Source organism: Lepidochelys olivacea (assembly GCF_965140295.1).
Source record: "Lepidochelys olivacea isolate rLepOli2 genome assembly, chromosome: 28".
In the NCBI taxonomy this organism is placed as follows: Eukaryota; Metazoa; Chordata; order Testudines; family Cheloniidae; genus Lepidochelys; species Lepidochelys olivacea.
In genome coordinates, this window is record NC_140438.1 from 4,394,589 (window position 1) to 4,410,893 (window position 16,305).

Here is a 16,305-nt window from a genome sequence, read left to right on the forward strand (position 1 = left end):
GTGTTTGCTCTCTAAGGAGCATGTCACCGGCTAGGGGTTGCAGACTTTCAGGAGTGGTGCGCTGGATTGCATTTACTGATCTCAAAATAAAAGGTTAAGACTTTTGGTTCGCAATATCCAGTGAAATCTTGCAACCAATTATACAAATAGACCCTAATGCTGTTTAAACAACATGGTATTAATACTGATTCAAAATTGAAATTAAAATTGAGATAAGTGCATTAGAGATGAACTGACACCTAATTTCCATTTCTTAATGCCTGAAATTGACACTTGCTCACACTGTCATTTTTTTTAAAAGCAATGCACAGCACACAGTCAAGTTAATTAATGAAAGCACACCAATTATTGATTGCTTTGTGATGCATAAGCATCTGATTAAGCACCTAATTAAAATGGTACCAATGTAAGTGGAAATAGCAGCTTAGCTCCAATGTGTTTAAATGTGAATGAAAAGTTTCTATATTAAATACATGGCAGGATTGTAAACAGGGAGAAAATACACAGAAGTGCCTCTTCCCAGTCCTCTTGATTTCTTGTCCCAAACCCCCATGAGTTCTGGCCTCTTGGTCAACTCAGCTCCCAGTCCCACATCAGTTGTGCCCTCTCCCAGCCTAACCCTTTTCTACTGCAGTTCTTCATCCCCCTCGTCGAGACAGGGGGTTGGCGCTGCAGCCCCTAAAGCATGTGCGTTAATCACTGTCTCACATACTGGGGCTCTTTAGATTTCAGTGAATGACTTATCAGAGTTACTGACTCTGGGAGGTGGGAGAGAGGAGAGGCTGAGAGGGAGTTTTCTCCCCACCCTCTGTAGGGCCATGTTCAACCTGGTAGCCTCCATGTTACCTCATCCTCCACCCTCGCTCATGTGTCAGAGTGTCACCTTCTGGCCTCACCATAGCTACATCACAATGTAATTATCCTCAACGCAAGCATTACAGTCCAGGAAGGGAAATAATTAAAAGTACTTAATTATTTGAAAGTATGCTTGAAAGGATTGGATTTTTATTAACAAATTGCAGTAAATGTTGATTTCACTTCACACACACACACACACACGTAAAATTAGGTAAAACATAGAAATGCTTCTGAACAAAGTCAAGTTTTGATTTAAGGATATTTACACTGTATATTTTGCATGTGACATTTACAATTTCTATTTCAACAGTTAAAAAGATTTGGTGTTTCAAATCTCAACATTTACTCTAATCAAATAATTGTTGTCCAATGAGCCCCATAACTTCCCACAGCTCTGAACATTGAAAATGTAAACATTAAAAAAAGGGCTTAGTATTAAATATCGATATCCTCTATTGAAATTAAAAAAAGAAATAGACACAATGAATTTTGCTAAACCCACTTAACAGCAGTTGCAATATGCTAGGGCAGGGGTCGGCAACCTTTCGGAAGTGGTGTGCCGAGTCTTCATTTATTCACTCTAATTTAAGGTTTCATGTGCCAATAATACCTTTTAACATTTTTAGAAGGTATCTTTCTATATGTCTTTAATATATATATATATATATATATATATATATATATATATATGGGGGACGGATCACTCAGTGGTTTGAGCATTGGCCTGCTAAACCCAGGGTTGTGATTTCAATCCTCAAGGGGGCCGTTTAGGGATCTGGGGAAAAAATTGGGGATTGGTCTTGCTTTGAGCAGGGGGTTGGACAAGATAATCTCCTGAGGTCCCTTCCAGCACTGAGATTGTATGATTCAATAACTAAAGTAAATAAGGTTTTTAAAATGTTTAAGAAGCTTAATTTAAAATTAATGCAGATCCCACCCCCGGACTGGTGGCCAGGACCTGGGCAGTGTTGAGTGCCACTGAAAATCAGCTACCTTGGCATGCATGCCACAGGTTGCCTACCCCTGTGCTACGGGATGGAAATTCATGGCTAAGGCACCCAACCTTAATTCTGCCGTGTAGTGACACCAGGCAATCGCCACAGGGCTACGAATAAAGCATTTTAGTGTATAAAGTCCCAAACTAGATTATACCGATTTGTAAAGACACATGAGATCTTTCCCTCAGGGTATCACCTTCACTGGGTTGTTTCTTTTATTGATAATTCCCAGAAGTCAACAGATAAATACCATTCTATCAGTTATGAAGTGGCCATTTCAGATTTCTGGGGAGTGTCTATAATTTTGCACTAGTGGCCGGGTCCTTGGAGAGGCAGAACCTTGGTTTCATTTTAACTTGTCCATGCTCAGCAGCTTCTGGAATTTTGTTCAAAGTATTTACATGTTTCCCTGGCCTGTTCTTAAAAGTGCTGCTAGAGAATGTGGGGAGGGGCAGAAACTCACTGCAGGATCAGGAGCTGAGTCCCTCACATATTTATAGCTCATCGGAAGAAGGACGGGGATTGGTGGGTGTCTGGGAATTTAATAATAAACACAAAAATATTGTTCTTAATGAATTTTCATTTTCTAATTCCCATAACCCACTAATTATCCCTGGCTGCCCTGGGGAGTCTGGGGAGGGAGTACTCGTAAACGCAGTTCGCCAGTGTGGAACTGAAGGCACAAGGATCTTTCACATCCCAGGGTGGGGAACGACTCTTTGGGGCTGGCTGCAGTCTCCCCTTGTTGCTGTGAGAGGAATGGGGTGGTCCCTCATATAGGATACAAACACACTGTGCGCAGATGGGAAATGTAGTTTCTTCCAGGGGATTGAAAGTGGTTGCTTTAGCGTCCTGAGCTCTGTCTTCCTGTTTTTGTTCTGACACTTTCAGATCTCTTGCAGAGACAAGGTGGGTGAGGGAATTTCATTTAGAACCAATTAAAAATCCCTCTCTTTGATATCCTGGGACTAACATGGCTACAACAACTCTTTTCCCTTTATACCTGTTCCCCCTCTCACCTCCCCCTCAGCTGAGACTGTCCTATGAGATGAGAAAATAAGGGTTCAGTCCTGTCCCTGGATTAGGTCTTTCCAGCATTAACAGGAGTGAAAGCCTGTGTGCATTAATGACAGCAGCAGCTCTAGGACTCGGAGTTATAGGGAGAAGAGATGGGAGTGAGCAGGTTATGTTAGTGCAAGGTGTGAGTTACACATGTGGGAGGGAGCAAGGTTGGTCACTTGAGTGTTGCATTACCTTGCTAACTGACTAGTGAGGAGTGACAACCATAGTTCCCTTTAAGGTACGCACCTGGACGGCCGCGCACGAGGGAATGAAGGGCTGCATACTTGTCATAAATATAAAGGGAAGGATAACCACCTTTCTGTATACAGTGCTATAAAATCCCTCCTGGCCAGAGGCAAAATTCTTTTACCTCTAAAGGGTTAAGGTCAGGTAACCTGGCTGGCACCTGACCCACAATGACCAATGGGGGAACAAGATACTTGCAAATCTGGAGTGGGGGAAAAAGGCTTTTGTCTGTCTGTGTGATACCTTTGCTGGGAACAGATCAAGGATGCAAGCCCTCAAACTCCTGTAAAGTTAGTAAGTAATCTAGCTAGAAAATGCGTTAGGTTTTCTTTGTTTTGGCTTGTGAAATTCGCTGTGCTGGAGGAAATGTGTATTCCTGTTTTCATATCTTTTTGTAACTTAAGGTTTTGCCTAGAGGGATTCTCTATGTTTTGAATCTGACTGTCTGTAAGATTATCTTCCATTCTGATCTTACAGAGTTGTTCTCTTATCTTTTTTTGTTCTTCTAATAAAGTTCTGTTTTTAAGAATCTGACTGGGTTTTTTGGGGTCTTAAAAATCCAAGGCTGGTCTGTGCTCATCTTGTTTATTCTCAAGCCTCCCCAGGAAAGGGGGTGGAAGGGCTTGGGGAGATATTTTGGGGAAATAGGAACTCCAAGTGGTCCTTTCCCTGATTGTTTGTTAAAGCACTTGGTGGTGGCAGCGTTTACCTAATCCAAGGGCAAAGACTTTGTGCCTTGGGGAATTTTTACCCTAACCTGGTAGAAATAAGCTTGGGGGGGTCTTTCATGCAGGTCCCCACATCTGTACCCTAGAGTTCAGAGTGGGGAAGGAACCTTGACAGTACCTAATTAGTGGAGCTGCGCAGATATGAGTCCACTAATTAGGTGCCTCCTGGACCCTGGAGAGGATGTGGAAGAAGGTGAGGTGATGGGAGAAGTAGGGGGTAGGTGGGGTGAGTTGGGGGTGGGGAGTTTGGGGTGTCCTGACTTCCAGCTGGGCTGCTGCAGGGAGAGGAGAGAGTCAGACTCTCTCAGCAGCCCGAGCTGGGCTGCAGCTGCTGGTGCCGGGGAGAGAAAGGACTGTCTTCCAGCCCCAGGCTGGGCTGGGGGAGCAGGCTGCACGGGGGGTGGAGGGACTGGTCAGAGCAGGCTGCACGGGGTGGGGTGCCAAGATTTTGAGCAGGTTGCTGGCATTTTGGGGCATGCGGGGGATGTGGCTACATGGGGGGTGGGGTGCTGGGGAAACTCCATTGTCTGATTAGTGCATCAGAGCAAGGTCAGTCCAAGCACATCTTGCCTTTTCTTGTTGTTGTGGTAACTATGAGTCTGGGGTGAGGAGCTGGTATTAATTACCACCTGATTATTGATATAATTACAAGATCTGAAATATGCCAGGAATAATCTGATGGGGAAGGAATAATGTGGCACCCCTGCTATTTTCCACTGTTTAGAATTATAGAGCAAACACAAAACAGTGACTCCTCTGCAGTTCTATACCAAAATATTTTTCACCTAGTATCAGCAGAAAAAGATGAAGAGCTTGCTTTGGGCCACATTGCGTTTCAGTTGACAGCTGGTGGACATCTGCCAGAGATGTGAGAAAGACTGGGCTAAGATTTAGTTTGATTGGAGGGAGACAGATCCAGAGCAGAGAGGTAAAGAGGGCAGAGGGATTCTGCATTAGCAGATCTTAATGCAGAATCTGACTTGTGTTGGTGTATTTTTGTTTTTTTTTTTATTGTAAAGCATTTAGGCTGCTTTTGTAGATATGTGTTAATAATCTGTCCTCTTCCTAGAGTTCTGAGGAAGTTATATGAGTATTTTTAAAGAGTGCAGACTGCAGATTAGATTGCAGTGAGGTCTTAAGTGCAGGATCAGGCTCTAAACTGCTGTCCAGTCCACACACTGAACAAACTGAAAAAAACACTTCGATCTTTCTGTTGTAGTGATCTTATGGGTAAATTACAGCAATCCAAGGTTAAAAGAAATACATCTGTGATTTTATTTTGATTGTTGTGGCTGTAAGAAGCTGGTTTCTTGCTATTTACTTTCTCTTAGATACTGATCCTGCAAACAGTTATGCCCCTGGAGGGCATCCATGCATAGGCATTTGCAGGATTGGGGCTTTAGTGAATGAATACTGGAGCAAAAGCATGTGGCTAGGCTTAGCTCGTGACATTGGCACAGTTACATTTCAAACAAAGTTTATATAGGTGTTGATGGCTTAAGGTAAGAGAGGCAAGGATTCTTTTAACAACATCATTTTTTAGCGTGTTTTAGGTGTCTGAAAACTGTGATCTTAATGATTTTTTAAAAAAAATATCCTGTTACTAATTAATACATGGTAAGTAGTTAAACAGTATCCATGGTAAAGTTCTTCCAGTTTTATTTGTTTGGCGATTAGAGTTGGATTCCAGACAAGTGATTTCCATTAAGTTTTAGAATTTGTCTGGGGAGAGGTATTGGAAACCATTAAGGCCAGATCTTTGCTGTCTGGTAGAGGTCTGGCTCTTCCGAGTACTCCATTGACTCAGAAGTAGAAAGCACAAGGTGTGGTGCTAGGTGTTTTGTAGGATGAAGACCTTATTTGCAAGCTCTTTGAAGCAGGGATCTGTCTGCAAACTCCAAAACCATGTGTTAATGTGCTCCAGGGCTTCTACTCTGAGTTTTTGAGTTTGTGTGTTGTTAGAGGGCTTATTCCTTCACCCACTTACTTCCCTGGTCCTTCTCGCATGAACAGAGAGCAACAATACCCGAAGTCCAAAGGTGCAAACAATTCGATGTTTATTGGGGTGAACTTCCAGCAAGCATGATTCCAGTTTCCTTCCTTAGTATCCTCCTTCCCAGCTCTGACACCACAGAGCCTTACACCTGTGTCCCTGTTCCCATTCCTACCCTTAGCCAAACATGATTCCAATTTTCTTACCCCCATTCTCTGTTCCTATCTCACACACCCACCCCCACCCACACCCTCATTGACTACAGATTATATAGTAAAACTTGAGCTCTATACCTTAACCAATCATTTTCCTGAAATTTAACTAACCAATCCTAACATATTGTAACATGATTATGTAACCAATTATATCCCACCACCTTAATTAGTTTACACCCAGCAAAATTAATTATACAGCAGACAGGAACCATCACAGAACGAGACAGAGATTATACAGACAAACAATAGCAAAGCGGGAACTATAATGACAAGAGAATACAGAAGTGAGGATTTCACATCCCAGCTATTGATAAGTGAGTTCTTGCCAGACAGGATGCTATCAAACTAAGTTTCCTTTTACATTTTCTAGGCACTTCCCTTTCTCTGGAGGTGATAGGAATTCAATCCTGTCCTGATAGTGCCTAACAGCCCAATAGCACCTTATTTCAATGTGACTTGTTTGGAATGGAACGTTGGCTTCCCAGCTTATGGCTGCCTCTGCTGCTTAGCCAAAGGCCTTAGCCCTAAGCACAGGGCCACAAACTGTCACAGTAAGAGAAGGCCCTTACACTGGCAGACAGTGGTTTTGATTCTTTCTTTTATACCTCTATCACTAGCCAAGTGATAAGAATACACCTAAATTCTTAGAGTATAGGCCTTTACAGACAGGCCTGAATATCTATATCCTAACGTGTGTGTGTCCATGTGAAAACAGGAGAACTTTGCCTGTTTCTACAGGGCTCTGTTGAACTTGCACAGCATGGGTCCTAAACACTCATTTAAAATACCTATAACTGACCAGTTGATGTTTTACTTCCCTTTGTGTTTTCAGTGTTGTCACTTGTTTGTTTGGGGATTTGTTTGCTGTCTGTGTAGCTTTATTACTTCTTTTTACTGTTCTATGTGTGTGAAGTATTCATCAAATTAAGAATTGACATCCCATAGAAATGGTATAAGCCTGAGTGAATACCTTCTGCTCTCCTTTCCAGTATCCAGTACATGTACTCCAAGGGCAGTGTCAATTTTCTTTTTATTTGATTTCATACTAAATACATATCTTGAGCAGTGCACCTTATTAATTATCCCTTGTTTTAATATTCTTTCTTCTTCTTCCATACCTATGAACTGTTTAAAAATATATATTATATCTAGGGTTTTTGTTTGTACTGGTGGCTTACATCCACACATTACCTCAATATTGGTGGAGCACATAACAAAATTCATTCCGCACGTGGATGGAAAAAATTAGAGGGAACATTGGTGGCTGCTCCCTCTTGGGTGGATGGGCCAATCCTGGGGCCCATTATCTCTTGGTGATTTGATTTCCATTCCAAGTCCATAAAGTAGATTTTCAATATAAATACTTTGTTCCTTACATACGACCCATATGTTGATCTCTCAGTCATTATGAGTCTTGACCAGTTATGAGCTTTTTGTAGATGCCTTTGTCACAGAGTCACCACATCAATGCTCTAGAACTACTCTGTATGAAGCCAGTCAGGACTCTGGGGAAGCCTCCTCTCTCTGAGCAGACTGTCTCCAGGGCAGAAGCTTCCTGGGTCTGACCTCAGAGCATTCAGCATCCCCCTTCCACAGTGTGTGCTTCCTGCAGCGAGTCCGCCCAGATGGGGTTCCTGGGGAAACCAGAGGGTCCTGCACCCCAACTCTGCAGTCGGACATGATTCTCAGTAAAACACAAGGTTTATTAGGTGACAGGAACACAGTGTAGAACAGAGCTTGCTATCACAGAAATCAGTGACTTTCAGGCAAGTCCAGCTTGGGAGTCCTGGGACAGATGCCTTGGACTCCCCCTTTTCTAGTCCCCCCGTGCAGACTGCCCACTTTCAATGACCCGACCTCCGACCCCCCCTGTTGCTCCTCCTCCATCTCCGTGTCTCACTTCCTGGGCAAAAGGTGTCACCTGGTCTCACCCCTCTCCTGGGTCTCAGGTTACATAAGTGCAGGCAGCTGGACGCTTCACCTGCCCCGAGGGCTCAGCAAAAATTATACACCCAGTTCCTACCACTGAAGTTTTGGGTGCAGTACACTGGGAAACTGAGGTACACACAATTTTAGTATAGGACAGTAAGACTCACAGGCAACACCCACTTTGTTACAGCCTCACATGCTCTCCCTTATGGATAAATCTGTCCATCTATCTGCCGCCCCGACGGGGAAAACGGAGAAGTCTGCTGCTTGCCAGGAGCTAAGATTCACAATGTGATGGAGAGACTGCCGAGACACATCAAGCCCTCAGATCGCTACCCCTTCCTGCTTCTCCACGTGGGCACCAATGATACTGCCAAGAATGACCTTGAGTGGATCACTGCAGACTACGTGGCTCTGGGAAGAAGGATAAAGGAGTTTGAGGCGCAAGTGGTGTTCTCGCCGTCCTCCCCGTGGAAGGAAAAGGCCTGGATAGAGACCGTCAAATCGTGGAAGTCAACGAATGGCTATGCAGGTGGTGTCGGAGAGAAGGCTTTGGATTCTTTGACTACGGGATGATTTTCCAAGGAGGAGGAGTGCTAGGCAGAGACGGGCTCCACCTAACGAAGAGAGGGAAGAGCATCTTCGCAAGCAGGCTGGCTAACCTAGTGAGGAGGACTTTAAACTAGGTTCACTGGGGGAAGGAGACCAAAGCCCTGAGGTAAGTGGGGAAGCGGGATACCGGGAGGAAGCACGAGCAGGAGTGCGCGAGAGGGGAGGGCTCCTACCTCATACTGAGAACGAGGGGCGATCAGCGGGTTATCTCAAGTGCCTATATACAAATGCACGAAGCCTAGGAAACAAGCAGGGAGAACTGGAAGGCCTGGCACAGTCAAGGAATTTTGATGTGATTGGAATAACAGAGACTTGGTGGGATAACTCACATGACTGGAGTACTGTCATGGATGGATATAAGCTGTTCAGGAAGGACAGGTAGGGCAGAAAAGGTGGGGGAGTTGCACTGTATGTAAGAGATCAGTATGACTGCTCAGAGCTCAAGTATGAAACTGCAGAAAAACCTGAGTCTCTGGATTAAGTTTAGAAGTATGAGCAACAAGAGTGGTGTCGTGGTGGGAGTCTACTATAGACCACCGGACCAGGGGGATGACGTGGACGAGGCTTTCTTCTGGCAACTTGCAGAAGTTACTAGATTGCAGGCCCTGGTTCTGATGGGAGACTTCAATCACCCTGATATCTGCTGGGAGAGCAATACAGCAGTGCACAGACAATCCAGGAAGTTTTTGGAAAATGTAGGGGACAATTTCCTGGTGCAAGTGCTGGAGGAACCAACTAGGGGCAGAGCTCTTCTTGACCTGCTGCTCACAAACCGGGAAGAATTAGTGGGGGAAGCAAAAGTGGATGGGAACCTGGGAGGCAGTGACCATGAGATGGTCGAGTTCAGTATCCTGACACAAGGAGGAAAGGAAAGCAGCAGAATACGGACCCTGGACTTCAGAAAAGCAGACTTTGACTCCCTCAGGGAACTGATGGGCAAGATCCCCTGGGAGAATAATATGAGGGGGAAAGGAGTCCAGGAGAGCTGGCTGTATTTTAAAGAATCCTTATTGAGGCTACAGGGACAAACCATCCCGATGTGTAGAAAGAATAGTAAATATGGCAGGCGACCAGCTTAGCTTAACAGTGAAATCCTTGCTGATCTTAAATACAAAAAAGAGGCTTACAAGAAGTGGAAGATTGGACAAATGACCAGGGAGCAGTATAAAAATATTGCTCGGGCATGCAGGAGTGAAATCAGGAAGGCCAAATCACACCTGGAGTTGCAGCTAGCAAGAGATGTTAAGAGTACCAAGAAGGGTTTCTTCAGGTATGTTAGCAACAAGAAGAAAGCCAAGGAAAGTGTGGGCCCCTTACTGAATGAGGGAGGCAACCTAGTGACAGAGGATATGGGAAAAGCTAATGTACTCAATGCTTTTTTTTTGCCTCTATCTTCACGAACAAGGTCAGCTCCCAGACTGCTGCACTGGGCAGCACAGCGTGGGGAGGAGGTGCCCAGCCCTTTGTGGAGAAAGAAGTGGTTAGGGACTATTTAGAAAAGCTGGACATGCACAAGTCCATGGGGCCGGATGAGTTGCATCCGAGAGTGTTAAAGGAGTTGGCGGATGTGATTGCAGAGCCATTGGCCATTATCTTTGAAAACTCATGGCGATCGGGGGAAGTCCCAGAAGGCTGGAAAAAGGCTAATGTAGTGCCAATCTTTAAAAAAGGGAAGAAGGAGGATCCTGGGAACTACAGGCCGGTCAGCCTCACCTCAGTCCCCGGAAAAATCATGGAGCATGTCCTCAAGGAATCAATTCTGAAGCACTTAGAGAGGAAAGTGATCAGGAACAGTCAGCATGGATTCACCAAGGGCAAGTCATGCCTGACTAATCTAATTGCCTTCTATGATGAGATAACTGGCTCTGTGGATGAGGGGAAAGCAGTGGACGTGTTGTTCCTTGACTTTAGCAAAGCTTTTGACACGGTCTCCCACAGTATTCTTGTCAGCAAGTTGAAGTATGGGCTGGATGAATGGACTAGTGATCCGTGGCTCCATGTCTAGTTGGCAGCCGGTATCAAGGGGAGTGCCCCAAGGGTCGGTCCTGGGGCCAGTTTTGTTCAATATCTTCATAAATGATCTGGAGGATGGTGTGGATTGCACCCTCAGCAAGTTTGCAGATGACACTAAACTGGGAGGAGAGGTAGATACGCTGGAGGGTAGGGATAGGATACAGAGGGACCTAGACAAATTGGAGGATTGGGCCAAAAGAAATCTGATGAGGTTCAACAAGGACAAATGCAGAGTCCTGCACTTAAGATGGAAGAATCCCATGCACCGCTACAGGCTAGGGACCGAATGGCTAGGCAGCAGTTCTGTAGAAAAGGACCTAGGGGTTACAGTGGACGAGAAGCTGGATAAGAGTCAACAGTGTGCCCTTGTTGCCAAGAAGGCCAATGGCATTTTGGGATGTATAAGTAGGGGCATAGCCAGCAGATTGAGGGACGTGATCGTTCCCCTCTATTCGACATGGTGAGGCCTCATCTGGAGTACTGTGTCCAGTTTTGGGTCCCACACCACAAGAAGGATATGGAAAAATTGGAAAGAGTCCAGCGGAGGGCAACAAAAGTGATTAGGGGACTGTAACACATGACTTATGAGGAGAGGCTGAGGGAACTGGGAATGTTTAGTCTACGGAAGAGAAGAATGAGGGGGGATTTGATAGCTGCTTTCAACTACCTGAAAGGTGGATCCAAAGAGGATGGCTCTAGACTGTTCTCAGTGGTAGCAGATGACAGAACAAGGAGTAATGGTCTCTAGTTGCAGTGGGGGAGATTTAGGTTGGATATTAGAAAAACTTTTTCACTAGGAGGGTGGTGAAAGACTGGAACGCGTTAGCTTGGGAGGTGGTGGAATCTCCTTCCTTAGAAGTTTTTAAGGTCAGACTTGACGAAGTCCTGGCTGGGATGATTTAATTGGGGATCGGTCCTGCTTTGAGCAGGGGGTTGGACTAGATGACCTCCTGAGGTCCCTTCCAACCCTGATATTCTATGAGTTTATGAAATACCCTCTAAGAGATGTTTGGTGTAATGGGTTTGTCATGTTTCAGGTGAGAGCTGCTGGAAATGACCAAGCCAGGGAGAGGAATACTTTCTGCCAATGGCCTTCAGGACGGGTGCTGAGTTCACTGCAGTGCCCCTCGTCCCCTCTCCATTTCCCTTCTCGGTGTGCTGTCTGGGGTGCTGCCCTGCTTCCTGCTCCCCAGGCCACCCCGTATCTACTCCATGTGCCAGGCTTTTTGCAGACCCCAGTGAGAGGCCATCCAGCCCATCAAACTGGTGCCAAAGTGCTAGGCCTCAGGCCTTCTGGGGTGCACCTCTGTGAGTCCAATTGCCCCTGTCCTAGGGGTGCTACAGGAGCATGTCCTTCTAGTGCATCAGGGCTCCACCCTCTCGTTGAGGCCTAGGGGCACTTTCTTCTTCTCTTGGGTACCAGGTGAAACAGCAAAAGAGCCAACTGTCAGCAAACAAGGATAAATAAAGGAATGAAAGAAAATAGAGGAGAAAACACTGTGAACAGATCCCATCAGGATGTGGGCCTCTCTTACTTCTGGGGGCTGTGGGAGTGTCTCAGTTACCTTCAGAGTTTACTGGGTCTCCAGTGCAAGTTGCAGCCTACTCCTCCTTTGAGTTCTGGGGATCCCCACCCTCCCTTGGTGCAGGCCAAAGCCCCGAATGGTGTCAGCCCTCTCTCTTGGGCTGGAGATGCTCCACAGACTCTTCCCTTCCCAGGGTTGCTCCCCTTTGCGTAGAGTAGATCTCTCCTTTTAACTCCTGCTCCAGTCCTGGCATGGTTTGCAGGTTTGGAGGGGCTGGGCCAGTCCAGACTAAAGCAGCAGTTTAACCGCTTCTGTGCTAGCTTGGGGTTTATATAGCCCTTAACAGGCACCCAGGCCCAGGGAATGGCCCCCTATCAGCCCCATGCCTGATGTGGTGGGACGACCCACTGGCAGTATTGCCTTTGAGGGTGCTGCTCCCACTCCCTCCCCTCCCCCTTTACTGCCACCACAATGCCTGTCACCTTCACTTCCTGAGGGGTGACCCCCAGAAGGTGTGTTTTGTTATTCCTTTCCCTCCCTCCCTCTTCCTCCCCCACCCCAGGATCAGTTGTGCACACTCTGTCTCAGGAGTTAAGGTGGGTCATGGGGTGCGGGTGATGCTATGCTGGACATCCATCATCACTGAGGGAGTGGCAGCCTTGACCCTCCTTGAAGGTTGCCGGGATGCTGATGTGCACTGGAGGAGAACTGGGGCTTGACTGAGTCTATGGACCATTTGGCCCACACTGTGCCACTGTAAAGCCTGCTCTGCATTCCTGCAAATTGCTGCTGATGGCGTTGCTCCCATAAGTCTCTGTAACGCTGTCTTCGGTGTCTCGAGAGCATGAGCACCAGCCTCAGGCAGACTGGTAAGAACCAGGGCACAAACCCCAGATTGGTTGAGGTCGATATGTAGATTTCACCAATTAAGTATCAAGTGGAAATGCTTCAGGCACTGTAACAGCATTAACATGGAATCACGGACAGTCCCCTTGGATCATCCCATAGATCTCACCACGCAGCTGAGCTCACCTTTGTGACAGATGGTCCCTTCCACCAGGAGTTTTCAACCTTTTACTTTCTGAGGCCCCCCCAACATGCTATAAAATACGCATGTTTTGACCATGTGGGCCAAAATAACTGGTTTTCTGCATATGAAAGCCAGGGCTGACGTAAGGGGCTAGCAAGCAGGGCAGCTGCCTGGGGCCCCATGACACAGGCCCCCCCAAAGTTGCATTCCTTAGGCTTTGTCTTCAGCCCCAGGTGGTGGGGTTCAGGGCCCCAGATTTCAGCCCCATACACTGGGACTTCAGCTTTCTGTCCTGGGCCTCTGAATCTAATGCTAGCCTTCCTTGGTGTCCCCCCTGAAACCTGCTCATGGTCCCCCACATAGCTCCAGACCCCTGGTTTAGAACCACTGCCTTACACCACGAATCACAGCAATTTTCAGGTTATTGCCAGTCCCAAAGGACCAGGCACTTACTTGGTCAATTGAATCTTCAATCTCACAACAAAGAGAACACTTGTAACCATTCATGTAATTACCTATATTAAGATTATTTAAAAGGAAACGAGTTGTTTACAAAGTTAAAGCAGGTAATCCTATAGATGCAGACAAGTTACAGTCTTAAATTTCAAAAGATAATAGAAGCTTCTATAATAAGCAAGCTCTACTTATTCTTTAGGACTAACCCAGGCTAAGTAGCTGGGGATCGCTTGCTTATGCCTAGAAACTTTGCCCCGCAGAGCCCAAGCAGCATACAGATAATCAGTTCCTTCCGTATGGGGTTTTTTATCCCCTTCCTGCCATGTGCTCTGAGCTGAAAACTCAGCTAATGGGAAGTCAAGAGCACAACAAGAGTCTTTTGCCTTTTTTAACATCCCATAATAGTCTATCTGGTGTTGATGGACCTTTCCTGCCTGGCAACATATAATACATTCTGTTGACAGTCAGCACTTCACACAGGTAAAGTCTCTCTCCTGTTCGCTGATTTACAGAGCTACAGAGGCTCACAATGCAGCGAGTCAGATATTAACCCAGGTGGCAACTCACAAGCATTCAATAAAGCCTAAACACATTCTTATAATTCTCATACCTGTTCTAACAATACTAACATAGGTGAGCCAAACTGATTCTAGCTCTGCGTTTGTCCATGTTCAATTAAGACATGGGGGCTTTTGCAAGAGCCAACACCTCATCTGCCAGTGTCACAGGCAGGATGGGTGGGGATGGCGTCTCTAACCTCTGTTTGCCAGAAGCTGGGAATTGGTGACAGGGGATGGATCACTTGATGATGACCTGTTCTGTTCATTTCCTCTGAAGCACCTGGCATTGACCACTGAACTAGATAGACCATTGGTCTGACGCAGTGGGCCGTTCTTATGTTCACAGTCTCTATCAGGAGTATCTACTCATTTGGACTCACTGGGGAGCCACAGAAAGAAACAAGGTGTGCTGAGGCAAGAAGGCCCAGTCTCAGAGCCCCCAGGATCACACTTGCGAAAAGCTAAAACTAGGCCCAACCCACGAAAGGGGGCACTCCCAGGAGAGACTGTATAAAGGCTGGAGTATCAAACAACTTTGTAAACTTGAGACAGCTGCATTGGGAAAAATGACCAGGAGAATCCCACAAAGTGACGACTTCATTCTGCTCTTCTCTGGCCTTTGGTTCATAGAATCACAGAACTGGAAGTGACCTCAAGAGGTCATCTAGTCCAGTTCCCTGCACTCAAGGCAGGACTAAGTTTTATCTAGATCATCCGTGACAGGTATTTGTTCAGCCTGCTCTTAAAAATCCCCAAGGATGGAGATTCTACAACCTCCCTAGGCAATTTATTCCAGTCCTTAACCACTCTGACCGTTAGGAAGTTTTTCCTAATGTCCAACCTAAACTGCCCTTGCTTCAATTTAAGCCCCTTGCTTCTTGTCCTATCCTCAGAGGTTAAGAAGAACAATTTTTCTCCCTTCTCCTTTTAACAACCTTTTATGTAATTGAAAACTGTGATCATGTTCTCTCTGTCTTCTCTTCTCCAGACTAAACAAACCCAAGTTTTTCAATCTTTCCTCATAGGTCATGTTTTCTAGACCTTTCATCATTTTTGTTTCTCTTCTTTGGACTTTCACCAATTTGTCCACATCTTTCCTGAAATGTGGTACCCAGAACTGTACACAATACACCAGTAGAGGCCTAATCACCACAGAACAGAGAGGAAGAATTACTTTTCGTGTCTTGCTTAAAATACTTCTGCTAATACATCCCAGAACGAGGTTTGCTTTTTTTGCAACAGCGTTACACTATTGACTTATATTTAGCTTGTGATCCACTATGACCCCCTGGTCCCTTTCCACAGTACTCCTTCCGAGACAGTCATTTCCTGTTTTAAATGTGTGCAATTGATTGTTCCTTCCTAAGTGGAGTACTTTGCATTTGTCCTTTTTGAATTTCATCCTATTTACTTCAGAACATTTCTCCAGTTTGTTCAAATCATTTTGAATTTGAATTCTACCCTCCAAAGCACTTGCAACCCTCTGGGCTTGGCATAGTCCGCAAACTTGATAAATGTAACAGAGAGACTCTGTTACTGGAAGGGTTTCACCATGTCTCAGAGGGTTCCACCCTGGTGGGAGGGGGCAAGGCCTGTACTGGAATAAGGTCACTCTGTGCTTCACAGCGTGGCAGAACCTAGAATGTCCATTAGCAGGGAAAAATCCTGGGGTGAATCGGCTTGTGGAATGGACAAAATCCCTGTCTGAATTCTCTCACATTCCCTTCTCGCCCTGGCAGGCTACAGAATAGCGTCCACGTTTTGCTCCAGATCATCCCATCCTCCCGGGGGAAGGAAATGGCTGCAATGGAGCTGGCTCAGGTAAGGGATCATCAGGGAGCTGGTGGTGGGCTCTGCTTGGAGGGAGGGGAGCAGTAAATGCATAGGAGGATGGGAGCTGCTGGAGGTGGTGGGAGGCAGGAAATATCTAGGGTGGAGAAAGGGAGGGGACAGGATGTGACAAACCTGCTGAGACTTGTGTAATCTAGGGTGTGATGGGTTTTCACCCCCGGGGCGCAGTTTGGGCGGACTTCTGGGAATTGTTATGCTCTCTAACCCTCAGGCTGGTCTGGCCCTTCT

General features: G+C 46.0%; 1 protein-coding gene across 1 annotated transcript in view; it reads left to right on the forward strand.

The window, feature by feature from the left end:
• LOC311514002 (uncharacterized protein) overlaps positions 1–16,305 on the forward strand; it is a 35,288-nt gene that overhangs the window by 7,339 nt on the left and 11,644 nt on the right. Inside the window, exon 2 of the mRNA XM_084616258.1 lies at positions 15,966–16,047. Within this exon, the coding sequence (XP_084472384.1) occupies positions 16,024–16,047 (24 nt within the window). The 5' untranslated portion in view covers positions 15,966–16,023. The remainder of the gene's footprint in view (positions 1–15,965; positions 16,048–16,305) is intronic.